This window comes from Zootoca vivipara, chromosome 10 (genome assembly GCF_963506605.1).
Source record: "Zootoca vivipara chromosome 10, rZooViv1.1, whole genome shotgun sequence".
Taxonomy (NCBI): domain Eukaryota; kingdom Metazoa; phylum Chordata; class Lepidosauria; order Squamata; family Lacertidae; genus Zootoca; species Zootoca vivipara.
Window position 1 is genome coordinate 12,095,226 of NC_083285.1, and position 19,547 is coordinate 12,114,772.

General features: G+C 42.7%; 1 protein-coding gene across 1 annotated transcript; it reads left to right on the forward strand.

The window, feature by feature from the left end:
* Positions 1-744: 744 nt before the first annotated feature.
* CRELD2 (cysteine rich with EGF like domains 2) lies at positions 745-14,755 on the forward strand. Its single transcript, XM_035128311.2, has 10 exons — positions 745-1,017; positions 2,918-3,000; positions 4,525-4,635; positions 6,418-6,509; positions 7,306-7,482; positions 9,140-9,235; positions 10,120-10,203; positions 11,614-11,709; positions 12,146-12,286; positions 14,333-14,755. Exons 1-10 carry the CDS (start codon positions 853-855, stop codon positions 14,383-14,385), a joined length of 1,098 nt encoding a protein of 365 aa, XP_034984202.1. The 5' UTR covers positions 745-852; the 3' UTR covers positions 14,386-14,755.
* Positions 14,756-19,547: the final 4,792 nt, after the last annotated feature.

Sequence of the window (19,547 nt, forward strand, 5' to 3'; positions counted from 1 at the left end):
AGCGCTTGAATGGAGCAAGCGGAAAGGGAACCAGAGGATCGTCTCTAGTACATAGTCCAATCCCGTGCAATGCAGGAAGAGGCATCTGTTCCATAGGGGGATAGAAGATGCAACCTTGGTAGGGTTGCCATATTTCAAAAAAGTAAAAACCTAAAAGTTGTTGAGCTTTTGGGGGGAACAAGCCTAGGGTGAAAATCAGGACGGAGTTGTGGAGCTGTTGTTGTTGTTGTTGTTGTTTGTTGTTGTTGTTATTTCTAGGGGAACCAAAGCTATTGAGCTTTTTTTTTAGTAAAAGCTAGAAGGGTTTTGGGGTTTTGGAACTTTTCCAGGTTATTTTCCAAGGCGATTTCCAGGACGTATGGCAGCCCTTGACCTTTGCATTATCAGCACCACACTGTAACCCAAGCTTCCCCAACCTTCGGCCCTTCAGATTTTTTTGGACTACAATTCCCATGATCCCTAACCACTGGTCCTATTAGCTAGGGTTGATGGGAGTTGTAGTCCAAAGCAGCTGGAGAGCCGGGTTTGGGGGTGGCTGATCTAAAGGAACCCAGAATATCGAAGCTACGCGCTCGTCTTGCCATTTTTAACTCTACGGCCCAGCCCGTGCGTTTTCCCTTTCTTCCCCGCCTTCCCCGCTTCCCTCCCGCCTCTTCTACACGTGGGGCTTTCTCATTACGTCTCTCGGAGCGTGGCGGGCGCCGATTGGACCACGTCGCCGGGCGAGAGGGCACGTCGGCGCGCGCGTCGGGATTGGCCGGGCCCGAGGCTCGGGATGCCGGCTGCCCCCGGTAAGACGCGCGAGTCCCGCGGGCGCGGGCGAGGGGGAAAGGGAAAGGCTCGCGGGCGGCTATGAGGCGCCTTCCGTCGGGAAAGGCGCGCGGAGCTCCGCCGAGGTGGCTCAGCGACGCCCTCGGGGCCTTCCTCTTCCTCGCCCTCACGGCAACGGCGGAGAAGGAGCACCGGGTCCGCCAGGCCTGCGACACCTGCCGCGGAATAACGGACCGCTTCAGCCAGGTGAGGGATGCCGCGGCTCCTCAGACTCATCCTTTCCCCCCTTTAACACCGCCGGATTGACATAAGCTAGACAAGCTATAGCTTAGGGCCCCACTCTCTTGGGAGCCCCAGAAAAAATTAAAGGAAAAAAAACAAACTGGATGTACATTTCCAAAATACAGGTATAAGATTAAAAAAGCAAATAAAATAAAGCCAACATACAGCAACAGTGTTTTTGTGTTGTGTAGGCTCCTATGCTGTAAGTAACGGGCCCCCAATCATTTTAAGTTAGAGCTTAATAGTTATTTCACTGTTAATATACTTCTTAATTGTATTTCAGTTCAACAATTACTTTGATAAAATACATATTTTGTTATGTGCAAATGGCTTTAGATACCTATTAGGTCCTAGCAGGACCAATGTTCAGGGAAGATGGGAATTGTAGTCCAAAACATCTGGAGGGCCGAAGTTTGGGGATGCCTGATCTAGCATATATTCAACACAAAAAACAGCGACAGTTTGTTGTTGACGAAGGACAGTTGGGCATATAAAGGGCCCCATTGCCTTCAGTAGCTTAGGGCCTCATCAAGCCTAAATCCGGCCCTGACCCCCTACATCAGGCATAGGTAACCTTTGGCCCTCCAGATGTTTTGGACTACAATTCCCATCATCCCTGACCACTGCTCCTGTTAGCTAGGGATGATGGGAGTTGTAGTCCCAAAACATCTGGAGGGCCGAGTTTGGAGATGCCTGGCGACTTTGGGCATCTTTAGCTAGTATATTCTGCAACATGCAATTGACACAACAGTAGAGCATTGATGGTGGATTTATATGGTCCAACTATGCATCCTTGCAGTTTCTTAGTTATTCTGTGATATGCTTCCTCAGTGTGCAACATTTGAGAGGTGCTCTTGCCAAAACATCTGAAGGGCCGAAGGTTGCCTATGCCTGCCCTACATCTTAATACGGATTCAATTGTGACAGGTGAAGGTCCGCCCCGCATTTTTGGCGTGCATTCTCTTCCCCTTTCTCTCTTCCCCTTTCTCTTCCCCCATCTCCCTACCTTGACGTTTTATTTTATTTTAATCATAACTGTTTTTTATAATCATGATAAAATAATTTATTATTTCTAACCCACCTATGTGGCTGGGTTTCCCCAGCCACTCTGGACAGCTTTCAATCGAACATTAAAACGGGGGGGGGGGGGGATGACGACGACGACAACACGACTTCAAACATTAAAAACTTCCCTAAACAATTACAATTTTACAATTTCAAGTAAGCATTTTTACAAACTTTTAAAAAGCCAGTGACTTCCCTTCTTCTCTTTCCGTGGCATTGTGTCTTTATGTAGGGGTGGGGAGGAAGACTCTAGTTGTTCCGTCCTCGTGAAGAACACACTTAATAAAAATCTCCCCTGATCTCACCTTTTCCCCAAATTAAGAAGGTCCCACATTGCTTCCACCTTTCCTCGAAGAGATATTTCCTCCACCCCCCTGGATCATTTCAACTGCCCTTCACGTTTTCAGCATTGCCTACCATATCATAGCATGGGGGTATAAATAATAACATCATCATCATCATTTATTACTGGTTCTAAAACACCAATAAAAAAGTCATAGGATGCTGCCTTATAATGATCCAGACCATTGGTTTATCTAGCTTAGTATTGTCTATACTGTCTGGCAGCGCCCTGGGGTTTCAGAAAAGAGTATCTTATCAGCCACCCACTGTACTGCCCACTGTGTGCGGCTTCTTAAGGGCAGCCAGTTTTGAAGGAATCTACTTGTCTCAGAGAGTTTTAGGTGGTATGTTTAGTCTTTAAAAACTCCGTTATGGTGATCACATACTAATCCAAAGTCTGTCTGGTTTTGCAATTGCTCTAGAAAATGAGATTGTCTCAAAATACTCTGTTTTTCAGGGTCTAACTGACACTGCAAAAAAGAACTTTGGAGGTGGCAATACAGCTTGGGAAGAAAAGACTCTGTCAAAGTATGAGTCCAGGTATGGTATGTGTATCTTTCTTTTCAATGAGGTCATATCCTTGTCTGCAGCTTGTAAAATAACAGGACTGGATGAAATAGTCTATGTCAGCAGGGGACATTTTTCTGAGAGCAAAGTTAGCATGCTGATATTGTAAGAATGTCATATTGTGACACATTTAATACTTTAGTCAAGCTCTATAATCTTAGTTTTGCAGAACATTGTTTTGAAGTGAGCTTTTAAAAAAAATTATACCCCATCCATCTTGCTGGGTTTCCCCAGCCACTCTGGACGACTTACGACATATATAAGAACACAACAAAGCATGAAACGTTAAAACAAAATATCCTATACAAGCAACAAACAAACAAATAAATAAATAGAAACCAACAATAACAATAATAAACAGTTTACAGTTATACCCAAATTTAAATAACCGCCAACCCCAACTAAACATTTAACTAACATCAACCCAACAAATGTAGAGAACAGTCCTGCTGTGACACAAATCCACTGAATTTCTGGAAGACAGCTTAGATTGCTTCGACTGTTGTTCAAGGGCAATGGTTCAGTGTAGTGGCAGTTCTGTGGACCAACTTTAAGGCAGGGACGAAGGAAAGAAAGGAACCTTTATAGCAGAGGTGGTACACTTGTGACCCTCCAGACTCCCCAAAGTCCTAGCCAGGATGGGTATGAACAGAGTTACAGCCCAACAACATCCAGTGGACCACAGGTTCTGCAACCCTGCTGTGAGCCCCAAGCACAGTTTCTTTGCAGGAGAAATACGAGTTGCTTCGAAGAGTCTGATCCAGGCCAGAGGGGATATAGTTGGCAGGAAAAGAATGGGAAACATGGGCCTTTTAAAGTTCTTACTCTTCTCTTGCGTAGTCCCAGATTCTCTTTCAACACATGCTCTGATATGAATGCTTATCTATCCCTTTGGCATTTGCTAAGTATATTTCATGATTAAGTATTCTATAATTAAAGCTGTAAAGGCACAGCTTTCTTTGCTCTTGACCTTGCTGGGTGTATTTTGAGCTTCCTGTTGATTGCATATGCTGCACACAAAAATGCTTCAGATTAATAATAATAATAATAATTTGTTATTTATATGTTGCCCATCTGGCTAGGCTTTCCCAGCTACTCTGGGCAGCTCCCAACAGAATATTAATAATAATAATAAATAAATAAATAAATAGCAATAAAAGATCAAACATTAAAAACTTCCCTAAACAGGGCTGCCTTCAGATGTCTTCTAAAAATCAGATAGTTTGAGTCTGAGTAGTAACGGATTGCTTTGCTGATCTGCATCAATAAGGTATCATCTAAGACAACTTTTCTTAAATGTATCACTTCTACCCTGAGCAAAAGTTGGGCTTTAATTTTGGAATGCTTACAGTTTATGGAATAACAGAAACGAATAGTGAGTCTAATATTCTTGACCCTTTTTTTAAATAGAAATGTGTTCTCATTTGTAAAGTTAGTGCCAAATTAGAACTCAGCAAAATAAACTGATTTGTCTTGGGTCTTTTTCCCCCCATGCAGTGAAATTCGTCTTGTGGAAATAATAGAGAACCTCTGTGACAGTAGTAACTTTGAATGCAACAACATGGTAGAAGAGCATGAAGAACATATAGAAACATGGTGGTTCAAATGGTAAGAAAGAAACAAGGCAATACTTTTTGTTGTGTTGTGTTCAGTATTGGATTCAAGAGAGGTGTAAATTAAAGACTTGATATAAACTTCCTGGAAAACAATGTTAAATGCATTATTCACAAATTTTCAACTTGTGACTTGATAAAACCAGCTTCTCATATATTGTTAGCTTGGTAACTACTAATTTTACCAGATGCACTACTGTATATTATTATTATTATTATTATTATTATTATTATTATTATTTATACCCCGCCCATCTGGCTGGGTGGCTCCCAACAAAATTAAAAGCACAATAGAACATAAAACATTAAAAACTTTCCTAAACAGGGCTGCCTTCAGATGTCTTCTAAAACTCAGATAGTTGTTTATTTCCTTGACATCTGATGGGAGGGCTTTCCACAGGGCGAGCGCCACCATCAAAAAGGCCCTCTGCCTGGTTCCTTGTAACCTAACTTCTCGCAGGGAGGGAACCGCCAGAAGGAGCTGGACCTCAGTGTCCAGGTTGAACGATGGGGGTGGAGACGCTCCTTCAGGTATACTGGGCCGAGAAATTTCGCTCAGTGATGAGGATTTGGCCCACGAAGCCAAAAAGGTTTCCACACCCTTGATCTACACTGGCCAGCAGCAGATCTACAGGATTTAAGTCAGGGGATATTCCTAGCCCTCTCTTGAGATGCCAGAGCTTGAACCTGGGAATTTCTGCATACAAAGTGGATGCTGCATCCTGAGCCCTTCTGCCCCAGCCAAACTGCACCCTGGGGGTAAAGATGACTGTTCGCATTGGCAAAATGCCCAGTGTTACATAGGAATACCACCGTAGGAATGTTTGCAATAGTGGTGAGCTTAACATAGCATCTGGGAGCCTTTGGCGGCTCAGGCAAGACGTGTAGTGTATTGGAGGTAAGTGAGACAAAGCTGACCAAAGCAGGCTGCCACTTTTAGCTCTCTCCTTCCATCACAGATCTTTTGTTTCTATTTGAAGATGTGTTTGCTTGGCACAGTGGACTGTTGGGCAGCAGATATATCAAATTTAAGGCTGCAAATGCTGAAGGTTGAGGCGATAAAGCTGCAGGCTGACCCCAGCCCATGAAACCATTTTCACCACACTCTTCCGAAATCCAGTGCCGCCTCTTATCTTGAAAAGTGCCACTTCTCCTGCAGAGAACAGGGCTCAGTTTTAGAAGGGCTTTTCTCCCCATAACGGGAATGAGGAGGTCTGCTCTCTGGCTGAGTGTTTTCCTACCTGTAGTGTGTCCTACCTGTCTAGATACGTGTGGACCATGTATGTTTATGTGTGTTGGATGTGCAATTCTGTACTGGCCAACCCAATGGTTAGGTACCTCTGTCTTAAAAGGTGTCTGTCTGGTTTTTTTGTGTTTTTGCAGACACCCTTAGTTGCCCTCTCCACCCTGGGCAGGCCGGTTTTAAACACCAAGAGGAGCAGGGAAAACCTCTTGTATTTCTATTATGACACCAGTTGGTGGTCTCTCGACCTCCACTATAAACCTGGGAGCCAAGTTTCTTATCATGAAAGATGCTACAAGGTGAAAAAGTACCAGATCAGTCATAATGGACAATCTAATATCGCTGGCTATGCAAATTGTACCTGCTTCCCCATCAAAACTCTCCATGACAGTTGTAATTGGCATTCTCTAGAACTTTGATTTCAGTCAGTTCAGGCTAATGATAATAATGTTTGACTCATACAATCGGATGTGAACAGAACTCTTACCTTTTGTTCAAGAAATACATTTCCTTTGTGTTTGTTTGTATTTACAGGAAGAAGAAGTCTCCTGATTTGTTTAAGTGGCTTTGTATAGAAACAATAGAAGTTTGCTGTCCTGCTGGAACACATGGTCCAGACTGTGTTGGTAATTAAACAACAATAATAAAATACTGGAGTATCTTTAATCATACACAGAAGCTTTAATTTATTTCTAGCCTTTTACTATCATTGATTAGTATACAATAGAAGGTCTCAGGTTCAGTAGCTGGCATCTCCAGGTAAGGCTGGGAGACGCTCCCTGCCTGAAACACAGGAGATCAGCTGCTGGTCAGCTTGGGGCCTTTGTTGGGTCAGTACCAAGACGGTTCATAGAGAATGTGGCAATATAACCAACAAGTTATATTGTGGCATAGGCTGTTATTGCTAGGGGCGTCTCTGCATCAGGGCACAGTTCATTGAAAAAGTTGAGCTAAGCTGAAAGATCCGCAGAAAGTTTGGCACCGTTCAGAGGGGTTTGGAGAGGCAAAAAAAGCAAGGCATTTTGGGAGGGGGTGGAAGAAAATTCACAACATGTTCAGGCCACAGAGGGCTCACTGCAGTAGTGTTAGCTGCAGAAGCTTTTCATCCCCTCTGCCCTTTTAGATTCCTCCTCTTCTTCTTTTTCTTCTTCTTCTGGTTGCTGTGGTGGTGCTCCTCCTAAGCAGCTCACCACCCATTTTTTGTGGGGGGAGGCAACCTGCAACGGGGGGCCTTCAAAAATAGGGACAGAATATTTTCAGCACAGCTTTAGTTAGAAGCAAAGGGAAAAGCTTTTTGCGAAGAGGCTTGTGAATGTTGATCGAGCGGCTGCAGCGAGAGAAGTGGCAGTGGGGAGAAAATACGGTTTGGCTTCGTTTACGTGAAATTGTTAAACTTCCTGTTTTTGTGTTAATATATTTAAGCTTGCCGTGGGGGATCAGAAAGACCTTGCCATGGAAATGGCAACTGTGCTGGAGACGGCACCCGAGGTGGCGATGGATCCTGCCGCTGTAAAAGGGAATACCAAGGAGAATTTTGTTTGGACTGCTCTGACGGCTACTACAACTCTCATAGAAACGACACACATTCTGTTTGTACAGGTATGCATACATGCTTACATTTAAAGCCTTTATTACAGTCCGGAGAACCGTAATTCCTTCCACACAACAAAGGGGACTTTGGACTGGAGTTTCTCCAGGAACATTTTGCTTTGTTGTGCGAGAAGCTGTTTTTGAGCTGGAATGGGAAAAGAAAAGTCAGAAGTCCCGTTAGACATAACATGGAACCGTGGGCATGCCCAATTGCTTGCAAGATTTCAGGCAGTGCTTTTTACGGTTAAATTGTCGCTAAATATTTCTGAACTTTCTATATTTCAATCCAGGAGTGGTCCGTGAGGAGGGTCAGTGCCATGCTGCTGGAGCCACTGCTGCTTACTAGCAGAAGGAAGGGCAAGCTGGCAAGGGAGGTTGTTGCTAGCCAGGCACAACTGTTAGTCTAGCTCTCTCCCACTGATGTGTCTTCACAGCACCATCTCAACCCTCTCCCAGTAAGTGGCACCACCTCTCTCCTCACTGACTGCTCCCGATCCGCACCCCAAATTAGCTAGAACATGCACAATCCATAGAAAGAAGATAAGATCCCTAGTAGAGAGGAATGGCAGATCAAGTCAATGGACTAGGCCAAAGTGACAAGAACAATCAGAAGAATCAGAAATCAGGAAGGCCAAAATTTTAATAAGGAATGGGGAAAATTTATAAACAGCTAAAATCATTAGCGGGATTGGAATAACACTTGTAGTTTAGTGGTGGATTTTGGAAATACAGGGGAACCGCTACTCACGACCACAATCCGTCCCAGAGGCCCGTCCTTATGGTGAAACGGGTCGCTGGTAGAAGCGCGGTTGTGCACAGGCGCATTCGGCGGTGGCCCGCTTCTGTGCAGCCGCATTCGGCGGTGGCAGCCCACTTCTGCGCATGTGCAGATGGCAGCAGCTGCTTCTGCGTGTGCATGAATTGCAGCAAATCCGGTGTTTACTTCCGGGTTTGCTGTGGTCACGACTTTGAATGGGCCTAAGTAGAGCGGGATGTAAATAGAGGTTCTACTGTAATGGAGATTTGGATTATTATAAAAGAGGTTTGAGGAAATGATTAAGAATAGGACCCACAAAGGGAAGGAGGGAAGTCCAGGAGATTCCTTGGAATCTTGCCTTTATGTTGTATGTTAGTGATTGTAAAATTTTAATTTGAAAAACCAAATAAATAAATTCATAAAAAGAACAAGCACAGTCCTATACTTGTCTACTCAGAAGTAAGCCTTGTTGAATTCAAGTAAGTGAGAATAGGATTGTAGCCTTAATCTCACTTTGTTCTGTCAAAGCCAACCTGTTTTGCTAAAGTGGAAAAAGAAACCCGTCCTGCGTGTCTTGTTGATCAGAACCCAAAAACAGTGGAGTCATTATTTGGGTGATAACCTGATAGCCTTTTTCAGTTTGCACACTCACTACTTGTTCCACTGCTTTTATAAGGTAGTGCTTTATGTAACTTCGTAACATTCTTACTTATTTTACCGTGTTAATTAAATAACATGCCAGGATGTGCAAACATTTCATGAGCCAATTCACATGCAATTATTTGCATTATCGACGCCTCTGAAGTAACCCTAGAATCAGTTTAATTATATAACATAAACCTAGATTCAGTTTTAAATGTGCTTGCCAGAATCTGAAATGAAGTCTTGAGTCTTTCTCTGTCTTCACAGCTTGTCATGATTCATGTAAAACGTGCATTGGAGCAACAAACACAGACTGTAACGAATGTAAAGAAGGTTGGACCAGAAATGAAGACGCCTGTGTAGGTTAGTAAGACATTCAATAGAAAACAAAGCGTTCAGTTTAGAGAAGACGGGACACGGGTGGTGCTGTGGTCAAAACCACATAGCTTAGGGCTTGCCGATCAGAGGGTCAGCGGTTCAAATCCCCGCGACGGGGTGAGCTCCTGTTGCTCGGTCCCTGCTCCTGCCAACCTAGCAGTTTGAAAGCACATCAAAGTTCAAGTAGATAAATAGGTACTGCTCTGACGGGAAGGTAAACGGCGTTTCCGTGCGCTGCTCTGGTTTGCCAGAAGCGGCTTAGTCATGCTGGCCACATGACCTGGAAGCTGTACACCGGCTCCCTCGGCCAGTAAAGCGAGATGAGTGCCGCAACCCCAGAGGGAGCGACTGGGCCTAACGGCCAGGGGTCCCTTTACCTTTACTTTTAAGGCCTAATATATAATATATAACATGTTTATAATCACACACATGTAGATACTCGTCTTTGTGCCATTGTAGGGGTCGGAATAGGTCACGTGCAAGGGTAAGAAGCTCGTGGTTTTCCTCTTATTCATCCTCTGATTTCTTGCATTCCTTTCTAGCCTGTGCAAATCATGGTCTCCAAACAATTTGATGAGGCTGAAGTGGGAAAGAAGAATCAACAGCCCTCCCCTTATATGCATAATAAGTGCTTTCTGTTCACGAACAGATCTCTTTGAAACCAGACATCCCCCCCCCCTTTTGAAACATTCTGTTCATATGGCAATACTAACTTTCCAAATTTACATAAGGGACTGACTTCTGTTTCAAGTGTATCTGAAGAAGTGTGCATGCACACGAAAGCTCATACCAAAATAAAAACTTAGTTGGTCTTTAAGGTGCTACTGAAGGAATTTTTTTAATTTCCAAATTTATGTTCACCTTTGCAGATGTGGATGAATGTGCCGTAGAGGAGTCTCCATGCAGTACGGACAAATTCTGCTTAAACACAGAGGGCTCTTTCTCCTGCAAAGGTTTCCTTTCCATATATCTATATATTTAACCTTAACTTGTAGTAGGCTTGAGTATATAAGAGCTGAAACAAATGTCAGATTTGTTGTGTGAAAACCATTGATAGATGTTGTTGTCATTTAGTTGTGTCCGACTCTTCGTGACCCCATGGACCAGAGCACGCCAGGCACTCCTGTCTTCCACTGCCTCTTGCAGTTTGGTCAGACTCATGTTGGTAGCTTCGAGAACACTGTCCAACCATCTCATCATCTGTTGTCCCCTTCTCCTTGTACCCTCAATCTTTCCCAGCATCAGGGTCTTTTCCAGGGGGTCGAGTCTTCTCACGAGGTGGCCAAAGTATTGGAGCCACAGCTTCAGGATCTGTGCTTCCAGTGAGCACTCAGGGCTGATTTCCTTAAGAATGGATAGGTTCATTGATAGATCTTTATGTTTAATTTCACATGTGGAGATAGAGAGCTTGTTTCACTTCCTTTGGCATAAACAGATGTACAATATATACTTTCTGGGTTTGGTGCATCTCAAATGGGATGCTTGCTTTGGCTTTCCCACCGCCACCCAAAATTGTGAATCTTAGTATTTGTCCCCAAGTAGAAAACTGCACGGAGAAATATAATACGTGAGCTACATGGATACACTATGCTGTGATTCTGTGGCTCCGAGAGGTGTCCCTGAAGTTGCAGGAACCCTAGTAAAGTAATTGTGTAGCAACACTTCGCACATTTATTTTCTGCAGGTAGAATTTGATGCACATTTCCACTTGCCAGACAGAACAATTTCCCCTCTCTTCTTGCCGCGTGCTGCTCTGGGGATTCCCTTGACCCACCTCCAGAGCGGTCAGAATGTGTCTTCATAGATATTGGCATCACCAGGGAAAGGGAAAGAATGCAACTAGGAAGCAATCCATAGTAAATAGTTTTGAGAGAAAGGAAAAGGCAACGAAATAGGGGATAATGGTATGAACAGGGCAAGATAGAAGATAATGAGATCTGAAAAGGGAAGCAAGGAGTTAAATATACTAGTTTATTTGTGGCAATTTTTCCATTGACGACAGTCATCTTGGAAAATTAGCAGAAAAGTTTTTGTAATGTCATTCATATATTTTGAGTTGGCTAGCAGTATTAACAGAAAGCTGAAAGGTTGCCTAATTTGTACATAGGTATTTGTTGTTTATTGGTTAGATTTCTTACTGTCCTTCACATCCCTTTGCAACAATATATTCATAGCATTCAAAACAAGCTTAAAAGGGTTTATAAACTTATAATAGTAAGTTAAAGGATTCCATATGAAAAGCAGCACAGTGTGTAGGTTAAACACAGTAGGTGGGTCCGACAAAAATTAGCTTCAACTTGTTCTCTAAGCAAGTTTTCACCTTAGTTTACAGCGATTTAAAGACGTTCCGTTTTATGTTTCAGCATGCGATCGGGGCTGCTTGGGATGCACAGGAGAAGGGCCCAGCAAATGTAAAAGCTGCGTACCTGGCTATGAAATGAAAGATGAAAAATGCACAGGTTAGATTTCTACTTTTGTATGAAACTCAGAGTCAAGACACAATTCTAAAAGCCCGGGAGAACACAAAAAAAAGTATTTAACTGCCACCAAAAAGGCAAGAATGTGTTCCTGATTTCCGGGGAGGAGAATTTCATAAGTCATTTTAAGCAGATTCTATATGCTTGAATTTTTAATTCCTGCAATTCAAACTAGGCCTGCAAAACACAAATACTCTCATTTCTTTGTGTTTGTATGTGTGTTTATTGATACCAATAAACAACAGCTGGCTACGGTTCAATGATTATCGGTGTAGAAATTGCTTCAGTTTATATTCTGCGTAATCTTTGTCGCTGCTCGTATGTGTGAGCAAATAAAGTAAAAGAAACAGAACATTTGTATTAGAACGTTTTCATCCACATTAAACTTTTTGTAATACTCTTTCCCTTTTTTAAATAGATGTAGATGAATGTACCTCGTCCGAAAAGGTGTGTGTAAGAGAAAATGAAGACTGCGTTAATACTGCAGGGGGTTACAAATGTGTCTGTTCCGAGGGTTTTCAAGATGAAGATGGCTCTTGCGTTGCAACAGTAAAAGGAGGTCAGTGGCTGTTTGTTACCGAGGGTTTTGCGGGCTGTTGGTAGGGGAATGTAGCAAATCCAGTGTTAATTGCACAACTGCTGCTGCATATGCGTCTCAGCCTCCCTTGCATTCTCAATCACCGTTCCCCAGACAGATCTATCCTTTCTCTTTTTGATTCTTAAGCACATTTTGCATCATTGGTCCAGTGTGATGTTGTGGACTAGGATTGGAAAGGCTAACTTCTAGGTCTTCACCCAGCCATGAATCTCACTGAGTGACCTTGGACCAGTTAATCCAACCACCTTCATGGGTGTTGCATCATGCACACTTCCCTGAGCTCCTTGAAGGAATTAGGATAAAAAAATATATAGCAAATAACACCTCCACATACACTTCTTTTTTGTATAATTTTTTAATTAAGTTTTTCTGTTTCACATTTTAGAATACTCGTTTAAACCACCTTAAAATATCAGTGACTTCCCTTCTTCTCTTTCCATGGTTCATTTTACATATCATAAATCCCTGCATATTTTGCTTAAACTAAAATCATTCAGTATTCCATTTTTACATCCATCAAAATTTATTTACACTGTTGAATATATCTTAATGCTGCCAACATTTTCAAAAGTAGTAGTAAAAATAATAATTTATTATTTATACCCCGCCCATCTGGGCGGCTCCCAACACGACAAAACATCAAAAGCTTCCCTAAACAGTATACAATTTTCACCCATGTATTCAATAAACATTTTCCAACCTACTTTAAACATACAGTATGTTCTTGCTCTCTTATTCTGTATGTTAAATCTGCAAGCTGCGCATATCCCATCCATTTTAGTTGCCATTCTTTTTGGTTAGGACCTCATTCATTTTCCATTTGGGGGCTAACAAAACGCTCACCATACACTTCCTTTCTTTACATCTGATTTGAAAAGCCATTAATGGTTTGTCTTCATAGTCCAAAACATTGTCAAATTGAATGGCAAGCCCCTTGTAGATTCTCAGCAGGGTCAAATTCTTGGTGCTGCTTAAAAAACCAAGGAAATTTGGTTGCCTTCTTTTTAAAAAGAAGAATGGGCCAGGTTTAGGGAGTGTGCATGATGTGTTTCTTACCTGCGCAGAGAATCTTTTCAGCTCCCCCTTTCAGCAGAAGCCCCCCTCCCCAGTTGTCAGAGACCTTCTGGAGTGGTACCCTGTGAACTTGAGTGGGAGTTCCTGTCACCAAACCGTGGTAACTTGGTTCTTTTGAATCTGGAGATACAAGTGATATCCCATATGCTATAGGACTTTCAATAAGACACGTTGGAGACCAGATCTGGGTTTACACCTTTCATGTAACATTTATTTCATATAGTCAAGTATACATTAATACATTGGTACCAAGAGGTTCAAACACTCACACATTCATTCATCCATACTCACAAGGCCCTTCACGTAGGTTGATCATGCCTCACACAAGAGCTGTGGGTGTCGAGCTGTAGCGCTAGTCCCGGCACACTGGGGGTATGCAAATGGGTCCTTTTTATAGCCGCCTTTCCCATTACCGTCCATGGGTTGTCTGGAGAAGGGCTGTCTCCACCGCTTTTCTCCTGCCCTCCTAGACCATTGCCAGTTCTTCCCTGTTTTTGTCTGTTTTTTTTTTTTTTGCTTTCCTTAAACAACAGCCTAAGACAACACCACAGTCATACATTCCTCTTTGATAAAACTAGTTTCTCGCTTCGCTTGCCAGCATATCATGCCTTCCGTATTCTCCATCTTCTTTTGGGCCTAACATTCATACTATTCATGACACTCCCAGATGAGGGTTCCCCCAGCCACCCTGAGCAGCTTCCAGCAAATTATAAAACCACAGTAAAACACACATTAAAAACCTCCCAGTACAGGGCTGCCTTCAGATGTCTTCTGATAGTCTGATAGTTGTCTATTTCCTTGACATCTGACGGGAGGGCATTCCACAGGGCAGGCGCCACTACTGAGAAGGCCCTCTGCCTGGTTCCTGCCTCTTGCAAATAATGTTAACTGTGTAGGGGTTTTGTTTTAACAAAGATGCATTACTTTTGACAGAAGAGGAGACGGCCGCAAATGTATCTTCGTCAGATGCCCATGAGGAGTTATGATCTACATTCCAAGGCGACAGACATTGGTATCAAACCTTTAAGTTATTGGACCAAACAGCTGCTACCTGAGATGTAAATGGTATTAAATAACCTCAGGTCGCCAGTAAGATTCTCTCTGGAACTTAATGATGAATTGCCCTTTCAACTGCATTTCTTTGTGAAACATAAACAATTGTCACTTTTTATACTGCCATTGAACTACCTTAGTAGACATTGTTGGAGATAGATATGTATTTCCCCCCAGTGTATTTGGTTAAATTGAACGACTTATTGCTGAGTCCTGCAAAACATTGCTCCTTGTGTAAAAGAAAATGACTAACTTAAGTACTTTTAGATCTGGGTGGATTTTCTATGACCCGCACTTGTCTTTTCAATACCAGCAAAAGGAGATGCTGTTTTATGAAAAAGGCTCCTCTTGCAAATGAAAACTTAATGTCAAGTGTGGCATTCAATAAAGATTTATTTTGACTGCTTTGTATTTTGTGTGCCTTGCGTGTTAGCATTTGTTGCGTAGGGGTGTGGGGGAATTGTTAGTTTATAGGTGAATCAACCTCTGCCTCAAGTCATTCTCCTGTAGAAATCAGTTGCGTCAGACCAACATGGCTACCTACCTGAATGCTTGTGTAATTATTTGTCTTCACCTGTGTTAATGTCATCATGAGCTCTAAGATACCTTCCAAAGAAAGGGAAAAGCTGGAATTTATTGCAAAAAATCCTATTTGGGGAAGCTCTGGGATTTTAAAACTTTACATCCCCCCCCCCAATGAAAAACAAAACACAGAGCACATCATTGTTCCTGGGATTTCTTCCCCAAACACACAGATTTTTCTCTGATGTTTTAGAAAAAGTCTTTTTTACTCTCACATGCAAGATCAATCAATCAATCAAGACCTTTATTGGCATCATCCAGAAACATTCAAAACAAATTGGCCAGTACAATTACGTCACCATATCACACATGCAAGATGGGGACAATGTCATCTAACACGGTGGCTTAAAAAATGCTGGATGATTCAGAGATATTGTTTTTACTCATGAGCAAATTATGTATAGATAGATTAATCAATAAAAATAGTAAAACTCATATGATTAATTGATTCCAATAAGTTTAAACTTTTTTTCCTGTGAACCGCTCTGAGACCTCTGGGTATAGGTATTATTATTATTATTATTATTATTATTATCATCATCATCATCATAATCATCCTTAATATGCTGTATCATATACAAGAGGTAAAGGTAAAGGGACCCCTGACCATTAGGTCCAGTCGTGACTGACTGGGGTTGCAGCCCTCATCTCGCTTTATTGGCCGAGGGAGCCAGCGTACAGCTTCCAGGTCATGTGGCCAGCATGACAAAGCCGCTTCTGGCAAAACCAGAGCAGCACACGGAAACACTGTTTACCTTCCTGCTCTAGCGGTTCCTATTTATCTACTTGCACTTTGAGACGTGCTTTCGAACTGCTATGTTGGCAGGAGCAGGGACCGAGCAACGGGAGCTCACCCCGTTGCGGGGATTTGAACCGGCGACCTGATTGGCAAGCCCTAGGCCACCCGTGTCCCTACAAGGCATAGGTACAGTAATTATAAACCTGAGTCCCTGCCTACAGAACTAAGATGACCTGAATAAGAGAGTCTCAAGTCATACTTGCATTAGTATCAAACAGCTTATTTAGCATGACCAGGTAGGTATGTGACACATGGCCTAGGGCAAAGACTCCTGTCTCCAGTGGTTTTAATCTCAAACTTTTCTCTGGGCCACACTTTCAGAATTAAAATTTGCTCACGCCACACTGGAGTTTTAATTGGTGATAAATGCATTGGAAAACGAAAAGAAACAACTCCTGGCAGTACTTGATTTATAATGGAGAACGCAACTACTTTATAATATGATCATGGGACTTCCAGAAGTCTAAAACAATGCAACTACATAACATGAATCATTCTGAAAATGTACTGGTAATTGTAAACAAGCATGTACCATAAGTACAAACTCTGCGAGAAGTGTGAGCTTGCTTTGGCCAGGTAATCTCATTTATATTGGGTCTAATTTGTTGAAAATCCCTGTTCACAACAATACGTCATGGAGTAGCGTAGAAGAAAAGCCAGTGCTCTTGAAGAGAGGCGTGAATACCGTTTCTGGTTGTATGGCATTGAAATGTTTAAATGTTTCTTTGATTGACCTTGATTCTCCCCACCGCACCTGCCATCCTTTTTCCTGCAACACACTTTGAGGATCGATGTAGACTGAGTCTGTAGCATTCTGTAAAATATATACAACTGCGGAGACAGACATAGCTATACGTAGATTTGAGGGGATGCTGGTGGCACTGTGATCTAAATCACTGAGCCTCTTGGGCTTGCCGATCAGAAGATCAGTGGTTCAAATCCCCGCGATGGGGTGAGCTCCCGTTGCTGTGTCCCAGCTCCTGCCAACCTAGCAGTTCAAAAGCACACCAGTGCAAGCAGATAAATGGGTACCACTGCATTGGGAAGGTAAACGGCGTTTCCATGCGCTCTGGCTTCCGTCACGGTGTCCCATTGTGCCAGAAGCGGTTTAGTCATGCTCCCACATGACCCGGAAAGCTGTCTGTGGACAAACACCGGCTCCCTTGGCCTGAAAGCGAGAAGAGTGCCGCAACCCCATAGTCGCCTTTGACTGGACTTAACCGTCCAGGGGTCCTTTACCTATAAGTAGATTTGATGTGGGTGGCTTTGTAGAACTAGAAATCATTTCTTCTTTTATATGTAGCGAGCTTAGTCACATCACACAGCCTTTTACAACCTCATACCCCATGTGAATAATGTTAAAAGGGAAAAAACTGCCCCAAACTGAAAGGACCGTCCCATCTTTCTAAATGGTCTGCTGTGCAGCATTTGAGCGCTTTCAGCCACGAGAGGGCACCCTTCATCTCTTGCTAGCATAACTCAATAAATGAATAGTCTGTGGGGAAACCAGCAATGTAGTTACAGTACTACAATGTAATAATACTAATGATGATGATGTTTAGGCTGAGAAAGAGGAGACTGAGAGGCGAGAGGATAGGCACCTTCAAATCTCTAAAGGGCTTTCACATGAAAGAGGGAGCAAGTTTGTTTTGTTGGATTAGATGAGCCTTGGAGTCCCCACTCTAAAATTGTGGGCTCCTGTGATTCATAGGGAGCATCATTGACGTGGTACCCTGTTTGCGGGCTTCAAGGAAGGGTCACTGAGGGAAGCAGGGTGTTGGAACAGAGAGACCTTTGGTCTGATCCAGCTACCGGTAGGATCTTTTTCCAGTTGGATGAAAGGACAGGGGACATCACACGACAATGCACAACCATCCCATCACACGCCACTGACTACTGTGGGTGGTAAACATCAGCGTAGGCACTAATGGCAACCCAAGGTAAATGTGTTTGTGTACGGTGAAATGCGCACGCAGGAAAAACTGGCTCTGTACATCCTGCCCCTGTATGGACACAACTTGAATGCCTGGAATGGGGTTTGAGACCAATATTCAGCAGGGCAGGTGGATGGGAGGAAGGAAGTCAGTTTGCAGGTTTGAATTTCAAAAGAGGTTGGAAGAGTTGTGGACTTGAAGCATCCTTGAGTCAATCTCCTGGTGCAGATTAAACCCGAACCAGTGGATTCAAGTTACAAGGAAGGAGATTCCGACTCAACATCAGGAGGAACTTTCTGACAGCATCATTCCGGAGATATTGTCCTTTTGAGGCTTTTGAGACATCTTCCATTGAAACTTGAAAGACTATTGAGAAACTTTACTTTTGAGACGTCTTCTGTTGAAACTTTTGAAAAACTATTGTGAGACTGTCTTTTGACACCTATCTTTAACATACGGCATTATGCTCTTCTCTGTTACACTGTATATTGTCGTTGTTTAGTCGTTTAGTCGTGTCCGACTCTTTGTGACCCCATGGACCATAGCACGCCAGGCACTCCTGTCTTCCACTGCCTCCCGCAGTTTGGTCAAACTCATGTTCGTAGCTTCGAGAACACTGTCCAACCATCTCGTCCTCTGTCTTCCCCTTCTCCTTGTGCCCTCCAACTCTTACTGGCTTATTCCCACTATTTGAATTATATTATTATATACTCTCCAACAACTATTAGCCTACGTGTTGTCTTTATATTACTGGTTCTCATTGCAACACAAGAGTTGTTCAACAGTGGAACGGTCTCCCTCAGGAGTTTGTGGACTCTCCTTCCTTGGAGGTTTAAGCAGAGGTTGGATGGCCATCTGACATGGATGCTTTAGATGAAATTCCTGCATTGCAGGGGGTTAGACTAAATGATCCTCAGGGTCCCTTCCAGCTACGATTCTACAAAGGATCTCAACGGATTGCGCTTTTACAACTGAGGGGACAGTTTCTAGGAGGCTGCAGGAAGTATGTTCAAGAACAATTTGGACGACAACCCAACAGTATACATGTGCAACTTCACTCTTGCAAAGAATGGTTGCGGTTGTTTGATATTTTCTTTGTATACCTCAACATTTCTAGGACTCTAAAGAAATAATGCATACAAAACGCTGCGGCTAACGGTGGCTGAAACTGCTCACTGGTAAGGAGAAAATATACATGGGCAAGTTTTGTGTGTGTCTGTTGAATTTCAACTCTTATAACCTGTTTTGTGGAAGCGATGTGAAGGTTTGGTTTGCATAGACAGCTATTTAAAACATTGGCAACTCCCTGTTACTCACTGTTTAAACAAAGCTGTCTCTTTCCAAACTCTATTGCTCTAAAAATAATGTGCTCTTTTCTTGGTACGCCATCAATCTTTGCCATTTTGCAACTGCCTTTCTGCAACATCTACCCCCCTTCCCTTGGATGTTTGGAAGTTGTATTGTGTTATATAAATACGGTTCGCCAATCCGTTGTTGCTGTTGCACTAGAAAGGCGCCTTAACATTTAGCAGTTAAATTTGTTTTTTGTTTGTTTGTTTTGAAATAATTTTTATTTGATTTTAGAAGTGTAGAGTTACAACAATACAAAATGCACATCTATATTTAGAGATTTCTCTGAATCTCTAGACTTCCCACCTTCCCCTCCGTGGGTCCTATTCTAAACCTTTTCAACTGCATACTATTTCCATCAAATTTTATTTAACTTTTTTCTTCTTTACATAAATCCATGGTTTGTTGTAGGGCCTTTTTATATTGCTCT

Bases quoted from the DNA above. Each gene is read 5' to 3' on its own strand.
- CRELD2 (XM_035128311.2), top strand. From the start codon at position 853: ATGAGGCGCCTTCCGTCGGGAAAGGCGCGCGGAGCTCCGCCGAGGTGG. The intron at 3,001-4,524 runs GTATGGTATGTG...CCCCCCATGCAG, and splicing joins CTGTCAAAGTATGAGTCCAG to TGAAATTCGTCTTGTGGAAA. The intron at 7,483-9,139 runs GTATGCATACAT...CTGTCTTCACAG, and splicing joins CACACATTCTGTTTGTACAG to CTTGTCATGATTCATGTAAA.